The following is a 15,394-nucleotide window of genomic DNA, read 5'->3' as shown; positions in this document are numbered from 1 at the left end:
ACCATGTGCAGAAATTGCAGCCTTATTTGGGCTTTACACAAACTCAAAAGTTCAATACTAAAGGTACCTAGAGGAAATCCCTGCCCTTTTTGAATATCTGTGGTAACAGGAATGGTTTTTAATTTCATCCTTTACTTAGGATGTTTATCTATTACACTTTATAATGGTATTTCAAACTTCAAACTAAGGAATAAAAGGTAACCCAGTTTTCAAAACTCAAGCAGAGGTATAGGATGGAGAAAGATGGACTTGTGACCTGATTGTGTACCTTTATAAAAACATGAGAGGAAATTATTTTGCACACTCTTTTCCTTATACTTAATTATATTACAATAATAGTGTAACTAGCAGTTATAAAATTTTCTTTGTTCTGGTTAAATGCCTAAAACTTTAAGAGCAACACAACTACAAATTAAATCTGAATGATACACTATTCTTATAGCAGACAAAAGGGATTTCCCACCTTTATTCTTATTTTAGGACATACCAATTCGTATTCCTCATAAGACATAGCATTAAAAAAACAAAAAGGATGAGTTTTCAGCCTCCTATTTGCAAAATTCTTATCAGTATCCCTAGATGATTATAGTAAAGGAAAAAGTAACATGTACAAATACATCATCACATTTTCCAATTGAGTTTTTTTCCAAATGGTACTTTTATAAATTAAAGTAACTAAGAAAATCCATGATCAGCAAACAGTTGCTAGGTGATGAAGAATTTAAACTTCAAAGCATGTAAATAATTTGGCAACTCAACCATGTAACTCAAACCTAGTAACAGAAAGGTAAAAAACTAAACATTCTAAGCTATAATGTGGGAGTATATATATATACTTATGTATATGTGTAAACACACATTATAAATGCATGGGGTTGTTTTGGGTTTTTTTGTCACCTCTGCCAAGATCAACCAAGAGGAAGAGTAATTTGTTTAAAAGTTAGGAACTGGACATACCTTTAAAATTTCAACAGCATATTTCCTCTATATCATATTATAATAACGGCTCTATAAAACTGTCGGCTGAAGCCTAGGTAAGAATAAAGTCTGTTTTGAGAACAGTATTTATCATTGCCCAAAAACAGTAAGGAAAATGTGCAGATTACAAAAGATATTTAGCTTGGACTACAGCTGATAACTTTGAAAAACGTCTCTCAAATATTTAAAGAGGTAGTAAGTTTTTCTTAAACTTTTAAATTATTGGACTTTTTTGCAAAAAGAATGTTAAATTTTCTAAAATGAGACCTTTGATCTAAAATACTTAATAGTTTTAAAAATATACTATGGTGAGATGTATTTGTAAAATACAATTATCCAGAGTTAGACAAAAGTAAACAAGAAACTTAAAGAGGGGAAGCCTGGACCATTATTAATCCTTTCCCACATGAAAAGTGCAGATATTAGCAGAATATTCACTAAGTAAAAGGAAAATATTACCTGGTTTCTAAGGCACACAGTTAGCTGTCAGATCTAAAGTGGGATTTATTTGCGTTAAGCTTTCAGAACATTTGCTGCAATTCGGGTAGAAATAGTAAGTATTCACATAATATGTAAGTCTGTAGTCCAGAAAGGTATTTCAACTAAAATATGTCAATTTTCACATCTGAAATAATTCAGACATTACTGAGATAGTATTTGGAAGAGTTTCTGTACAGAAGATTTTTTCAGGCTGACAGTACTTAGTGCTTTAGAGGGTCAGGTAAACCCAGTTCTCTTTTGTTCAGCAATGTCTAATTTCCACTACATCAAACTTGGTCCCCAGTTCCACTATCCAAAAACTGCTTTACATTATGTCGTACTTCGCTGGTGCCACATAAAGTGATTACATTATAAAAGGCCTCTAGATCACTTTGTTCAAATTTAACAGCTGGTTTCGGTAATGTTCCAGGAGGAAGGGAACTCTCTCCCATAATTTTCAGGTTGATAAATTTGATTTTCCAAGTATTCTCCACAAAAGGGCAGCGGATGAGTCCAAAAATTTGTTCAAAAATGCCCAAACAAGTGTTTCCTCGATGGACAGTCCCAGCAACTCCAACCATAACCAGTCCATGAGGAGAAGATGCACATTTCAATCCATGTGAATCTAGGTTGGGGCTGAGAAAAAGAAATTCTTCTTTTACTAGTGACAGCAAACGAAGGCTCACGATTTCTGCTCCATGGTAGTCCATAACATTTTGTTCTGATGTGTTGTAATAAAACCTAAGCTTCACATCATGCCAGAAGTGCTGTGGCCCCCATTCATCTTGAGGTGGTCCCAGAAAAGGATTCTGAGAATTAAGGAGTCCAAAGAACCAATGACAGAATTCTTCTCCTAGGCGACGAAAATCAACTTTTTCAGCTTTTTTATCTTCTTTCACCTGCTGATTGAAACAAATAAAATAAATACAAAATAACACCAAGGTTTAACTTTCATATTTATTTTTCTATCTATCCTATTCAAAGTTTGAATGCACCCATTACACCAGAGAGAAATGAATTATATGTGAACTTGCTGAACCCATTATGCATAGTAAAAAATCTTTTTTCAAAAGGAGAAAAATCATTTTAGAAATTTCCAGCTTAAAATGCTGAAAATTCAGCTAAGAGAGTAAGGTTTAGTAAGGCCAACTAAAAAATTAGTATGAACTGGGCAGGTGCAGTGGCTCACGCCTGTAATCCCAGCACTTTGGGAGGCCGAAGCAGGCGGATGGCGAGGTCAGGAGTTCGAGATCAGCCTGGTCAACATAGTGAAACCCCGTCTCTACTAAAAATACAAGAATTAGCCAGGCATGGTGTATTCTGAGCTACTCGGGAGGCTGAGGCAGGAGAATCACTTGAACTTGAGAGGCGGAGGTCGCAGTGAGCCAAGATAGCACCACTGCATTCCAGCCCGTGCAACAGAGCAAGACTCCAAACCTTCAAGATGTTCACTTTAAATGGATGCATTTTGCATATAAATTACATAAAGTTGATATAACTAAGCATTTTCATTTGTCTTTAAATAGACATTCTTACGGTGATTGAAACAGGTTATTTTCTATAACTGGGATTAATTTTATTCTATTATTTCTCTTTTTTCAAAGAAAATGTTACAGTAAACTGGGCGCGGTGGCTCATGCCTGTAATCCCAGTACTTTGGGAGGCCAAAGCAGGCAGATCACTTGAGGTCAGGAGCTCAAGACCAGTCTGGTCAACACGGTGAAACCTCGTCTCTACTAAAAATACAAAAATTAGCTAAGTGTAGTGGCGCATGCCGGTAATTCCAGCTACTTGGGAGGCTGAGGCAGGAGAAGCACTTGAACCCAGAGGGCGGAGGCTGCAGTGAGTTGAGATCATGCCACTGTACTCCAACCTGGGTGACAGGACAGACTTTGTCTCAAAAAAAAAAAAAAAAAGTTATTGTAAAAATCTACCTGATAGACTAGATCTCATTCATCCATATGTTCCACAACACTACTTTACCGAGATGTATGAGACCTTAGGTTCACTGAGCACCTGCTATTCAATATACTGGGCACTGTGTGTGGTACTTAAGAGCTATTTCTTCCTACCTTCACAATAAGCCCTAGGACATAGATATTATTATGATCATTTTATAGATTTAAAAAACAAGGCTCGGAAAGGTCAAGTTATTTGCCTAAGTTAACACACCTAGTATATGGCAGACCCTAATTGGAAGTTGTATCTGTATGAGTTCAAAGTCAATGCTCTTATCAGTACATAAAGTAAGAAAGCTCTTAGAAGATTCTTTCCTAATGTGAAGGCAAAGCTTTCTCACTCTGAAACCTCATTAATTCAAAAAATGTGGTATGTAGTTTAAAAATCTGCAAATCACCTAGAGGTTAATTCAAGGAACACTTAAATATTTGTGCAATATCTAAAATGTACAGTGGAGATACAAAGAACAGAAACAGCCAACGTCCGTTGGAGAAAATTTCTACAATAGAACTTTTTCTAGCTAAAAAAAAAAAAAGCAAAAAAAAATTTAGGTTCCAATGTAGGGGCGGGGCATCAAGAAAAATAGCTAACGCATGCTGGGCTTAACACCTAGGTGATAGGTTGATAGGTGCAGCAAAACACCATGGCACATGTTTACCTATTTAACAAACCTGCACACATACCCTGGAACTTTAAAAAATTTTTTTAAAGTAAAATTTTAGGTTGTTTTCATGACATTTTTGCAATACCAAAAACGTCTTAAAAGTGAGAAATAATTTGCCATAAAATTCTTCTAAAGTGAAAAAAAATTACACAGAGCTAAAGTTAAAATTAACCTTGCATTAGACCTAAAACCATAAAAACCCTAGAAGAAAACCTAGGTAATACCATTCAGGACATAGGCATGGGCAAGGACTTCATGTCTAAAACACCAAAAGCAATGGCAACAAAAGCCAAAATTGACAAATGAGATCTTAATAAATTAAAGAACTTCTGCACAGCAAAAGAAACTACTATCAGAGTGAACAGGCAACCTACAGAATGGGAGAAAATTTTTGCAATCTACTCATCTGACAAAGGGATAATATCCAGAACCTACAAAGAACTCAATCAAATTTATAAGAAAAAAAATAACCCCATCAAAAAGTGGGCAAACGATATGAACAGACATTTCTCAAAAAAAGACATTCATACAGCCAACAGACACATGAAAAAATGCTCACCATCACTCGCCATCAGAGAAATGCAAATCAAAACCACAATGAGATACCATCTCACACCAGTTAGAATGGCAATCATTAAAAAATCAGGAAACAATAGGTGCTGGAGAGGAAGTGGAGAAATAGGAACACTTTTACACTGTTGGTGGGACTGTAAACTAGTTCAACTATTGTGGAAAACAGTGTGGCGATTCCTCAAGGATCTAGAACTAGAAATACCATTTGACCCAGACATCCCATTACTGAGGATATACCCAAAGGATTATAAGGCATGCTGCTAAAAAGACACATGCACACGTATGTTTACTGCAGCACTACTCACAATGGCAAAGACTTGGAATCAACCCAAATGTCTATCAGTGACAGACTGGATTACGAAAATGTGGCACATATACACCATGGAATACTATGCAGCCATAAAAAAGGATGAGTTCCTGTCCTTTGTAGGGACATGGATGCAGCTGGAAACCATCATTCTCAGCAAACTATCACAAGAACAGAAAACCAAACACCACATGTTCTCACTCATAGGTGGGAACTGAACAATGAGATCACCTGGACACAGGAAGGGGAACATCACACACCGGGGTCTATTGTGGGGAGGGGGGAGAGGGGAGGGATAGCATTAGGAGATATACCTAATGTAAATGACGAGTTAATGGGTACAGTACACCAACATGGCATATGTATACATATGTAACAAACCTGCACGTTGTGCACACGTACCCTAGAACTTAAAGTATAATTTAAAAAAAAAAAAAGTGAAGATATAAAAAAAAATAGGCATTTGCATATAAATAAATCAGTAATATTTGAGAAAAATAAAAGAAATGAGTAAGTCGATAGGCCACTTTTAACCAGCACTAGTGATTGTTCAATGGAAACATAAACTCAATATAAACTTGAAGTTAATTCCATTTAATTGACAGCTTATTTTATAATAGTATTTTATTAAGGAATTAATTTACATATAGTAAAATCACAAAACTAAACACACAGCATGAGGAATGTTGACAAATGTATGCAGCTACATAACCATCATCTAGATCAAAATACAAAACATTTCAATCACCCCAGAACATTTCCTCAGGCCCCTTTTCCATTCAATTTGAATTCCTCGCCCTCACTCAAAGCAGCCACTGCTCTGGTATCTATTATCAAATGCTAGCTTTGCCTAGAATTGACTTTAATATAAAAGTAATTAGATAGTATGTTATGTCTGGCTTGTTTTGCTCTACTTAATGTTTTTGAGATTCATACAGGTTGTTGCATGTATCAGCAGTCCTTTTTTAAATGAACAGTATTCCACTGGAAAAAAAAAAAAATTAACCTTGAAGTTTACTCTCTAAAAATCCAATAGTCCTCATTTGACGATGCTGATATTGAAAAATACTTTTTCTCTCACATATCAATAGATGATTCCATACATATCACGATATGTCAGAAACATTTTTTCTTTTAGTTGCTTTACTGGTCTCTTCCTTCCTTCGGGACTGATAGAATATGAAACAAAGTTAAAATTATAAAATATAAATAAAATAGGCTAGGCATGGTGGCTCATGCCTGTAATTCCAGCTGAGGTGGGAGGACCACTTGAGGCCAGGAGTTCAAGAACAGCCTGGGCAACATAGTTGAGACCCTATCCCTACAAAATATTTTAAAAATTAGCCAGGCATGGTGGTGTATGCCTGTAGCCCTAGCTACTCAGGAGGCAGAGGAGGGTGGATCACTTGAGCCCAGAAATTCAAGGCTGCAGTGAGCTATGATTATACCACTGCACTCCAGCCTGGGCAACAGAGCAAGAATCTCTTAAAAAATAAAAATAAAAAAACCCCACAAACATTATTAACCATGTTCCCCAAGATTTAGGATTATCAACAAAGTTTCAGACAGAACAAAGATTCAGAAAAGAACTATAAGATTTATTTTACCTGTTGAAAGAGTTGGATGTCCTCTGTCTTTGTAACTGGCTCTGGCATTTCCTTCAATTTCAGTTGTGGTTGCTTTTGCCAGTAATCTTTTGCATGCTGAATAAGATTGTGTTTTTCAGTAGCTGGAGGTATAACAATCCCCTGTGTTGCCAAGTACTTAAATATAACTTCTCGGTGGACTTTTCTACGCCTTAGAAGTTCTTCTGCACTTTGGCTGTACACTAATATCGCACGAACAGCATCTAGAAAGAAATCGCGAAGATTAATAAAAAATCATGAGGCACTTACAAATTTGTGCCAGGTCAGCAGAAACTCTATTAAATAATATTTACAAGCTCTTTTCACAGTATTACTGCTGCTGCATGATAGCCATCACTTAAAAAAAACAGGAAGTCCATTGTCAGTTTTCTTTCAATGTCTTTATGCCTTAAACTTCCCTTACCTAAAATCTCTTCACTTCCCATAAGTGACAGTGAAAGTTCAGCATTTTCTCTTAAAGAATTGCATTTTAAGAAAACAATCAAGCCAGAAAAACATTTTTTCTAATAAGGCCAACAGTCCTAAATTCATGTACAACCTCTAAAAATAGGGACAATTACAACAATATTTTAGATGTCAAGGAATTTTAGTCCTATCTCCTCTACAGATAATGAAAGTTGAGGCCATATTAGGTATCAATTATTGTTTGTTTTTTTTTTTTTGAGACGAGTCTTTCTCCGTCACCCAAGCTGGTATGCAGTGGTGCGATCTTGGCTCACTGCAAGCTCTGCCTCCCGGGTTCATGTCATTCTCCTGCCCCAGGCTCCTGAGTAGCTGGGACTACAGGTGCCTGCCACCATGCCCAGCTAAATTTTTTTGTTTTTGTTTTTGTTTTTTAGTAGAGACTGGGTTTCACCGTGTTAGCCAGGATGGTCTTGATCTCCTGACCTCGTGATCTGCCTGCCTTGGCCTCCTAAAGTACTGGGATTACAAGCGTGAGCCACCGCATCTGGCCCAATTATTGTATTTCTAGAAAGTGGAGAACCAGGGCTTGTATTTTTATACTTTTTATTTTAATTTTTATTCTTTTGAGACGGAGTCTCGCTGTCACCCAGCCTGGACTGCAGTGGCGCGATCTTGGCTGACTGCAACCTCCACCTCCTGGGTTCAAGGGATTCTCCTGTCTCAGTCTCCCAAGGGGTTACAGGTGCGTGCCACCACACCCAGCTAATTTTTGTATTTCTAGTAGAGACAGGGTTTTACCACGTTGGCCAGGCTGGTCTCGAACTCTTGACCTCAGATGATCCACCTGCCTCAGCCTCCCAAAGCGCTGGGATTACAGGCGTGAGCCACCACGCCTGGCCGACTTGTATTTTAAAATATTTATATTAAACACAGACCAAAGAATATTTCTGACATGTGTGAGTCATACAGAATGGCAATAAGACGAACTTCCATATGCATACCTCCTAACTTAGGACATAAGAAATAATACTATCTTTGAGGCCCCCATTTCATCTCTTCCCTAATGCTATTCCTCTTTCTTCTCATCCACCTCAGAGTAGCTACTATACTAAATGTTGCTTTAAAATTTCCCTTTTTTTATAGCTGTACAGCATAAGTATATATCCCTGAACTATATTTGGTTTGGTATGTTTTAAATTGTGCTATAAATTCAATCCATCCATACACAGTATATAGTTTTCTATAATCAGCTTTTCACTTAATATTTTCTGGAGTAATCTGATACACATAGCTAGTTCATTTTCACTGCTATATCATAATTAGTTATATCACTGTACACAAGGTACCTAGCTATTCTTCTGTTTACAGACTTCTACTCTGTGTCCAATTACAAACGCTGTTACTTTGAACATTCTCATACATATCTCCCAGTACCCAAAGGGGCAAGCAGTATGAGCATCAACCTGGAGCTTGTCAGAAGCAGAATTTCTGGGCCTCCCCTAAAACTAATGAATCAGAACCTGCATTTTAACAAGATCCCTGAGAGATTCAAAAGCATATTCAAGTTTGAGAAGACTAGGTCGGTCTCGAGTATGTGTCTAATCTGCCATTTTAGGAGATGTCAAATTTGTTCTTCAAAGTGGTAGTTTTAACTTAAACTCCTTCACTAGTTGTCAACGAGTTGCTTCACCTGATCATGAACACTTGAAGTTTATAGTGTATATTTTTAATTTTTTTTTCCAATCTGTTACACAGAAAAGACAACTTCTGTTTCTGGTTTTCATTTCATTAGTTTCTAAAGGCACTGAGTATACTTTCATATGCTTAAATGTTATTCTCCCCCACGTCCCAACAATGTTTCTTCAAGTCATTTGAACGTTTTTGAACTGGGAATTTTTTTCTTATTTGCTTTTAGATACCCTATCAATTAAACGCAGCATTTTACCCATTATAATTTTAAATTCACACTCACCATGACTGTAAGAAGGTGAAGGCATGTAAGACAAACGCTGAAGAACCATGTAAGTCTAAAACTATTTTAGGTCTTAATTATTTGGAATTTCCTCTTTTAAGTGTCTATGGCTCAAAGTGATAAATGACTTTCTTCAATGCCAAAAATGAAATCCGACTTAAGCAGAAAAACCCAGTTTTAAAAGGGCAGAATCTTTTAAAGATAATCATATACTAATATGGGAATCTGGAATTGTTCACGTTTTGAAGTAAAATTCAGCAAATTTAAAATAAAACTAGCTACCCGACACACAAAATGAACAAACGCTTTACATTTTTACATGGACTAGTCACAATCAGACTTCGCACTAATAGTTCTTAAAAATCCACCGGAGTATGTATTTAGCTCGCTTGTATGTATTCCTAGTACGAAAATCAGCTCTGAAAAATTTTGCCTCCAAAAAGAGACACGGATTCAAGGTGTCTGCCATTTAATTACAGTAGTTGCTTTTTACCAGAGACATAGAAAATGTTTGCCAACCTCCTCCCACTCAAACTTGAAGAAAAACGCCCGAGCGGTAGCTGACTCTCGTCAGCTGATCGGAACTGAAAATGCAAAACATTCTGGCTCCCCAGAAAAATTTTAAAAATTACTAATGACTTATTCCGAATCCTTGAATTAACAAGCGCTGCCCATAATATTGAATGGATAAAACCTGGAAGCCGCGCCATCATCACCACCACCACCTCCCTCCCTTGACCCGGCAGCCCAAGTCTGGGTAGTGGTTGCAGAGCCGTGGATCTGCCGCGGCGGCCAAGATTCCCGAGGATTCTGCCTAAGCGGGGTAGGCGTGAGGCCAGGGGAGGGGCGGCAGCCTTCTAGGTGAAGGGTCCGCTCTTACCTTGGCGGTCTTCAGGCTGCACCAGGCGGTTAGTGACGGTGTCGCATAGGGCCATGATCTCGTCGTTGTCCAGTAGGCCAAGCAGGTTACGGCAGCCCTCCATCTCTGAAGAGCTGAGTCCCGACATCTCCACCCCCGGGGCTGGGGGTAAAGACGACGGCAATAATGTCGCCCCTACGGCCCACTGGGCCCGCGCCTGGCAACAGACACCGGAAGTGCCTTTCTTGTTGTTCGCCGTCGAAGGGCCTCGAGTATTCCAGGCCTCTGGGCGGAAGTAATCGCCAAAGAGGTCAATCAGGAAACAAAGTGCTCCCGCTTGTGGTTCCGGGCTGGGGACGGAGTGAAGTCCCACGTATCTCAATTAAGGGAAGTGCCGGGTTTATATGGAGAACATACACTTTCAGCAAGGGAGCTGGTTACCGAAAGAGAAGTCCCTCCTCCAAAAGACCGCCTTGGAGGGCTGCGCAGGTGCAGGTGCGTAGAAAGCAGCCCGCAAGCCGGGTGCACCGCGAGCTCCCGTGATGCCGCGGGGCCGTCCAATGGAGGCGGCTCCTCCCCGCCCGCGGGCCGGGCCCCCGGGAGCGCTTGAATGTCTTCTGCGGCCACTTCTGAGTTGGGTGAGCCGGTAGTTTGATTCCTTAAATTAAGTAAACTAAAATAATTTAGTTTTGTTTAACATTATAGTATGAAAAGTTAAAAATAGATAATCCACTGTGCCTGGCCGCCTTCCAGCGGACTTTCCTCTCAAACACGCCGGGACAGTTTCTTGCCTCCATTTCCCTTGTTGCCGGCTCGGCCTTAGAAGAGGCGATGTCGCGCGCAATTTAAGGTTGGGGGTTCTGGACGCCAGATTGCCAGGGTTTTACTCCGCCATTTACTCAGACTGTAAGCAAGCTCCTTAGCCTTTTCCCCTTCAGTTTCCTATGGAAGTGGATCTAGTGGAGATGCCTACCTCTTGGGGTTGTGGGGGCGGGGTGAACAGTGCGTGGCTCTTACTGAAGAGCTCTTACTAAAGAGCTGATACTACTATTGGCATGGTAGCAACACACATTGACGAGAGAAATAGTCATGCTCTGCTAAACAGGAATCAGACTAAATTGTCACTTGCCTTTTTCTCTTTCCATTTTTAAGGCCCGTTTTTGATCAGTTGACATTTAATTGGGGTATTGCCATTTAGTAGCTGAAATGTACACATCTGCAGATCCTGGCGAGCAAATTTAACTTTAAAATATATTTTTACATATAAAAAATAGAATTGACCGGGCGCGGTGGCTCACGCCTGTAATCCCAGCACTTTGGGAGGCTGAGGCGGACGGATCACAAGGGGCCAGGAGTTCGAGACCAGCCTGGCCAACATAAAGAAACCCCGTCTTCACTAAAAATACAAAAAAATTAGCTTGGCATGGTGGCAGACGCCTGTAATCCCAGCTACTCGGAGGCTGAGGCAGGGGAATCGCTTGAACTCTGGAGGCAGAAGTTGCAGTTAGCCGAGATCACTCCACACTCACTGCACCCCAACCTGAGTGACAGAGCGAGACCCTGTCTCAAAAATAAACAATAGCTAAATATCAGTCATACAGTGTACATGTAGTCTTTAAAACATGGCATTCAAAATACGGTGAAATTGTCAGTGGATGTTAGTTGGGGTACCATTTGCTCAACACAGCAATTCTTCATATTTTAAATTAAGTATTAATGAATGCCTGCTACTATTGAAGGTTCAGAGACGTGACCCTGACCTTTCTTCAAGGAGCTTTTGGGAGTGTTGTTAGTAAAGAGCTGACAAGATAAGTGCTAAAATATGTTGGTGTGGGACCACGTGGAGGGCATGTCCAACTTATTTCATTCGTTCATTAAAAATGTATTATAGTTCAGCACCTACTTGCCAGTTATTGTTCTTTGTACTGGGGCAAAAAACAATGCTTGCATTTTGGTGGAAGGAAATAGGCAGTAAACATGTAAGAAACTATATAGTCGGCCAGGAAATGCTATGGAAAAAAATAAATCCGGAAGACAGGGATGGGAGAGGATGTTAGTATTTTATACAGGTTGAAAGGAAAACTTCTTTAAGTGACTTTGAAGATCACAAGAAAGTGAGTGAACCACAGGAGAAGCATGTTAGGAAAAGGCAAGAGATTTCGAGGAAGGAGTCCAGGAGACTGGAGCCCGTTTGAGCAAGGAGGAGGCAATGAGCAATGTGGTTAGAGTTGCAGTCAAGACTGATCTAACACAGGGTTTCTTGATCATAGAACTGTTGACATTTTGGCCAGGATAACCTTTTGTCGAGGGGATTGTCCTGTGCATTGTAGGATGCTTAACGCATCCCCATCCTCTACCCACTAGGTGCCAGTAGCACCTCCTTCCCTCTCTGCGCCAACCAAAATTACCTCCAGACGTTGTTACATGTCCCCTGCAGGGCAAAATCACCCACAATTAAGAGCCACTGATATAAAACCTGTCAAGATGCTTTTCGAGATGATGACAATGTTCTTTTTACTGTCCAATACAGTAACTATCAGACACGTGGCTCTTGAGCTTCTTGTGTTTAGTGCAACTAAGGAACTGAATTGTAAGTTTTATTTGAATTTAAATTTTAATAGCCACACGTGGCTAGTGACTACTGTCTTGGATAGTGTAGGTCTAGAACCTTGTAGACCATTATATGGACTTTAGCTTTCATTTTTTATCTCTTTCTCATTATTCTGTCAATCTCTCCAGACTAGTCAGTGGTTCCCTTATCATCTATTCCTTCAACTTGCCACAGGCTCTTGCCTCAAAGCCTTTGCTCTTGCCCCTGGCATATTCTTCCCTTGGATATCTGAATGACTCTTTCCCCTACTTTAGTCAGGTTCCTGCTCAAAAGTCACCTTATCAGAGGCCTTGCCTCATCATCTTGCTTAAATTCACCACCAACACCATGCTTACTTATGCGTTTCCTACCCACTTTATTTTTCTGCATAGCACTCATACTGTATGTTTGTTGTCCCCCAATAGAATATGAGCTCTGTGAGGCAAGGATTTTTGTTTTTCATTGCCTGTTACAGAGGCCAGCACACGGTAGGTATCCAACGAATATTGGTTGAATGAATGAATGAGCTTTGAAGGCACTGGCAGGTTTTAAACAGGAATGTCATTATCTGACTTGTCTCAAAGCAGGATTACTTTGGCTGCTGGTGTGAAGACTGAAGGGAGGGTAAGGGTAGAAGCAGGGAACCCAGTTAGGAGACTATTAAAATAGTCCAGGTTAGAGAAAATGGTGGCTTGAATTAGAGTGAAAGGCATGATAGAGTCAGGGATGATAAGAAGGTTTTGGTTCGGGCAACTAGTTGCCATTTATCAAGAGGAGGAATGCCAGGGGAGTAATTAAGAGACCTGGCTTTCTGACAAAGTGGTTATGCTTAGGAAGGATTAAATCAAAGAATGAGAAATGGGACAGGGAAAAAGGTGAACAACCAGTAAAGGGAATAGTAGTGAAAAATGCATGGACTAAAATAACATGATGAGGGTAGATGGGGGTTTTAAATATGACTGAAGCCAAAGACAGGGTACAGGAGCCATACCTAACATGAAGAGAAACTTAGCAAAATTCTGTATCAGTGGGATGTACAGCTCTCCACAACGATAAAACTAGTGTGCTGGAATTTGAGTGTAACTAACTGATCCTCACACCTCTTTGCACTGTTTCCATTAAATTCCGTTTTGATAGTTTCATTTACTGAATACAACTTGAGCAAAAAACAAAAAACTCTCCCCATTAGAGCGGTTTGGGATATTAGATCTGACTACCAAAGTGTCCATTCACCCAACAGTTTAAGTACCTAGTAATAGGGGACTTCTTTAAATGTCTTGGAAACTAATTTTTGAGAAGGTTCTATCAATTTAAGGGGAAAGTTTATCTTCTAGGGAAATACAAAGAACCTTATTGCTTTAGATCTGTGATTTTCAAACCTTAGCTTGTATCAGAATCATCTGGAGGATTTGTTAAGACAGATGGCCTCCAACCTGACCACAATTTAGCATTTCTAACAAATTTCCAGGTGATGCTGATTCTGCTGCTCTAGAAACCACATTAAGAATCACTGCTAGAAGATACTACTACAAATGTTATCTCTACCAGGCTTCATCCTTTGACTCTGAAATCACTGATCCTCAGGCAAATCTGACCCGATTTGGATTATTAGATCCACTCATGCTCTACATTTGTAGGGAAGAGTGTGTGGCACAATGGAAACATGGTTTTGGGACACATCTGATTTTTCAGTCACCCTCGGCATTTATTAGCTGTGTGATTTTAATCAGGTTAACCTTTCTGAACTTTGATGTCTACAGAGCAGTGTTCATATTTACCCTCGAGTTGTCCTATTAGAGGTAGCATATATCAACAAGCCATTTCTTCCCCGCTGTGCAGTACCCATCAATAAGGCATGAAACTTTCTATCATTTACAATTTTTATTCCAAATATTAGTGGATTGACTCTATTTCAAATCTTGATGTACAGTTAAAACATCTGTCCCTGTTTTATCAGTTGATTCTTAAAATCAGTACAGACATTATGCTATGAAAATCGGCTGAATTTGGTTATCTTGGAAGCCTGTTTAGTAGCAGTTGCTTCCCAGAATTCCTCAAATTACAGAAAAGGAAAATGAAGTTATCTAAACCCCAATAACTTTGTCCAAATAACTCAATACATTCATTATTTTGAATATGGAATATATTGAGTCTAAGATCATATGACCATAAATCAGACTGATAATTTTAGATCTCAGCTCTAGAATGTTTCAGTAACACTCTCATAGTGTTTCAAGGCATAATGCTTGTAACTTGCACAAATCATTTTATCCCATTTATCATTTGCAGTGTGAGCTCATCACATCAGAAAGGTTTTTTTCCTACTTAAAGCCCCATTTTTTCCAATTGCAAGTTATAACAAATAGTTTGGAGGGTTTTCCTTTGTTACTGAACCAAAAAAGTAGGAGCCCTCATGCTCAAGGACATCACTTTGGGTTACAGCTTACTGACTTTAAAACGTTTATTTCCCCAGTGAAATTCTTTCCTAGGAAGTAATTTTCATCATCATTTATATTGTAATATTTCAAAATGATTTCAGTCTTTGTTTTTTTTAAGTTCCACCAGAAGCTCTTCATTTTTGAAGAATTACCAATGTAGACAAATTTATCTACTGTCTTGCCTTTGGAGAGTTCCGACACTTACTAAGTTTGCAGAAAGTACTGTATCGCACTGAACCCACTTACCTGAAGTGACTTTGGTGAAGCAGAATTCTATCAACTTTTATTCCTCCATATAGGCATTCGTTAAAATGTCTAAAAATGCCTATTTTGTGTAAAATTTTAGATATTTCTATTTTCTATATTATGTTTAAAAAAAATCACTCAATCCAAATATGGTAGTGATACTAACTGAAATATGCCATTCCTTTATAAGACATAATTGACATTTTCATTTAATATATACCTTATATAAGTCTAATTCCTTTTGAAAGCAATGTACTACATAAAATTGAACACTTGA

The 15,394-nt window shown here is 38.9% G+C and overlaps 1 protein-coding gene across 2 annotated transcripts; it reads right to left on the bottom strand.

Annotated features, from left to right (window-relative positions):
* Positions 1-436: 436 nt before the first annotated feature.
* C1H3orf38 (chromosome 1 C3orf38 homolog) lies at positions 437-10,366 on the bottom strand. 2 transcript variants are annotated; one of them, XM_010374101.1, is made up of 3 exons: positions 9,865-10,366; positions 6,569-6,810; positions 437-2,360 (listed from the first exon to the last, which is right to left on the bottom strand). In XM_010374101.1, the coding sequence occupies exons 1-3, from the start codon at positions 9,989-9,991 to the stop codon at positions 1,746-1,748; spliced, it is 984 nt and encodes a 327-aa protein (XP_010372403.1). In that variant the 5' UTR covers positions 9,992-10,366; the 3' UTR covers positions 437-1,745. The 2 variants fall into 2 exon arrangements, with proteins under 2 accessions (XP_010372403.1, XP_010372404.1); XM_010374102.1 differs by having other exon boundaries at positions 437-2,357.
* Positions 10,367-15,394: the final 5,028 nt, after the last annotated feature.

This window comes from Rhinopithecus roxellana, chromosome 1 (genome assembly GCF_007565055.1).
Source record: "Rhinopithecus roxellana isolate Shanxi Qingling chromosome 1, ASM756505v1, whole genome shotgun sequence".
In the NCBI taxonomy this organism is placed as follows: Eukaryota; Metazoa; Chordata; class Mammalia; order Primates; family Cercopithecidae; genus Rhinopithecus; species Rhinopithecus roxellana.
The sequence above is the reverse complement of the archived record's forward strand: the minus strand, read 5'-3'. Positions and strand labels throughout refer to the sequence as shown.

Excerpts from the sequence above, each read along its gene's own strand:
- C1H3orf38 (XM_010374101.1), bottom strand. The coding sequence starts at position 9,991 with ATGTCGGGACTCAGCTCTTCAGAGATGGAGGGCTGCCGTAACCTGCTT. Across the intron at positions 6,811-9,864 it reads GCAGCCTGAAGACCGCCAAG|ATGCTGTTCGTGCGATATTA; the intron begins GTAAGAGCGGAC and ends ATTTCTTTCTAG. Across the intron at positions 2,361-6,568 it reads ACATCCAACTCTTTCAACAG|CAGGTGAAAGAAGATAAAAA; the intron begins GTAAAATAAATC and ends TGTTTCAATCAG.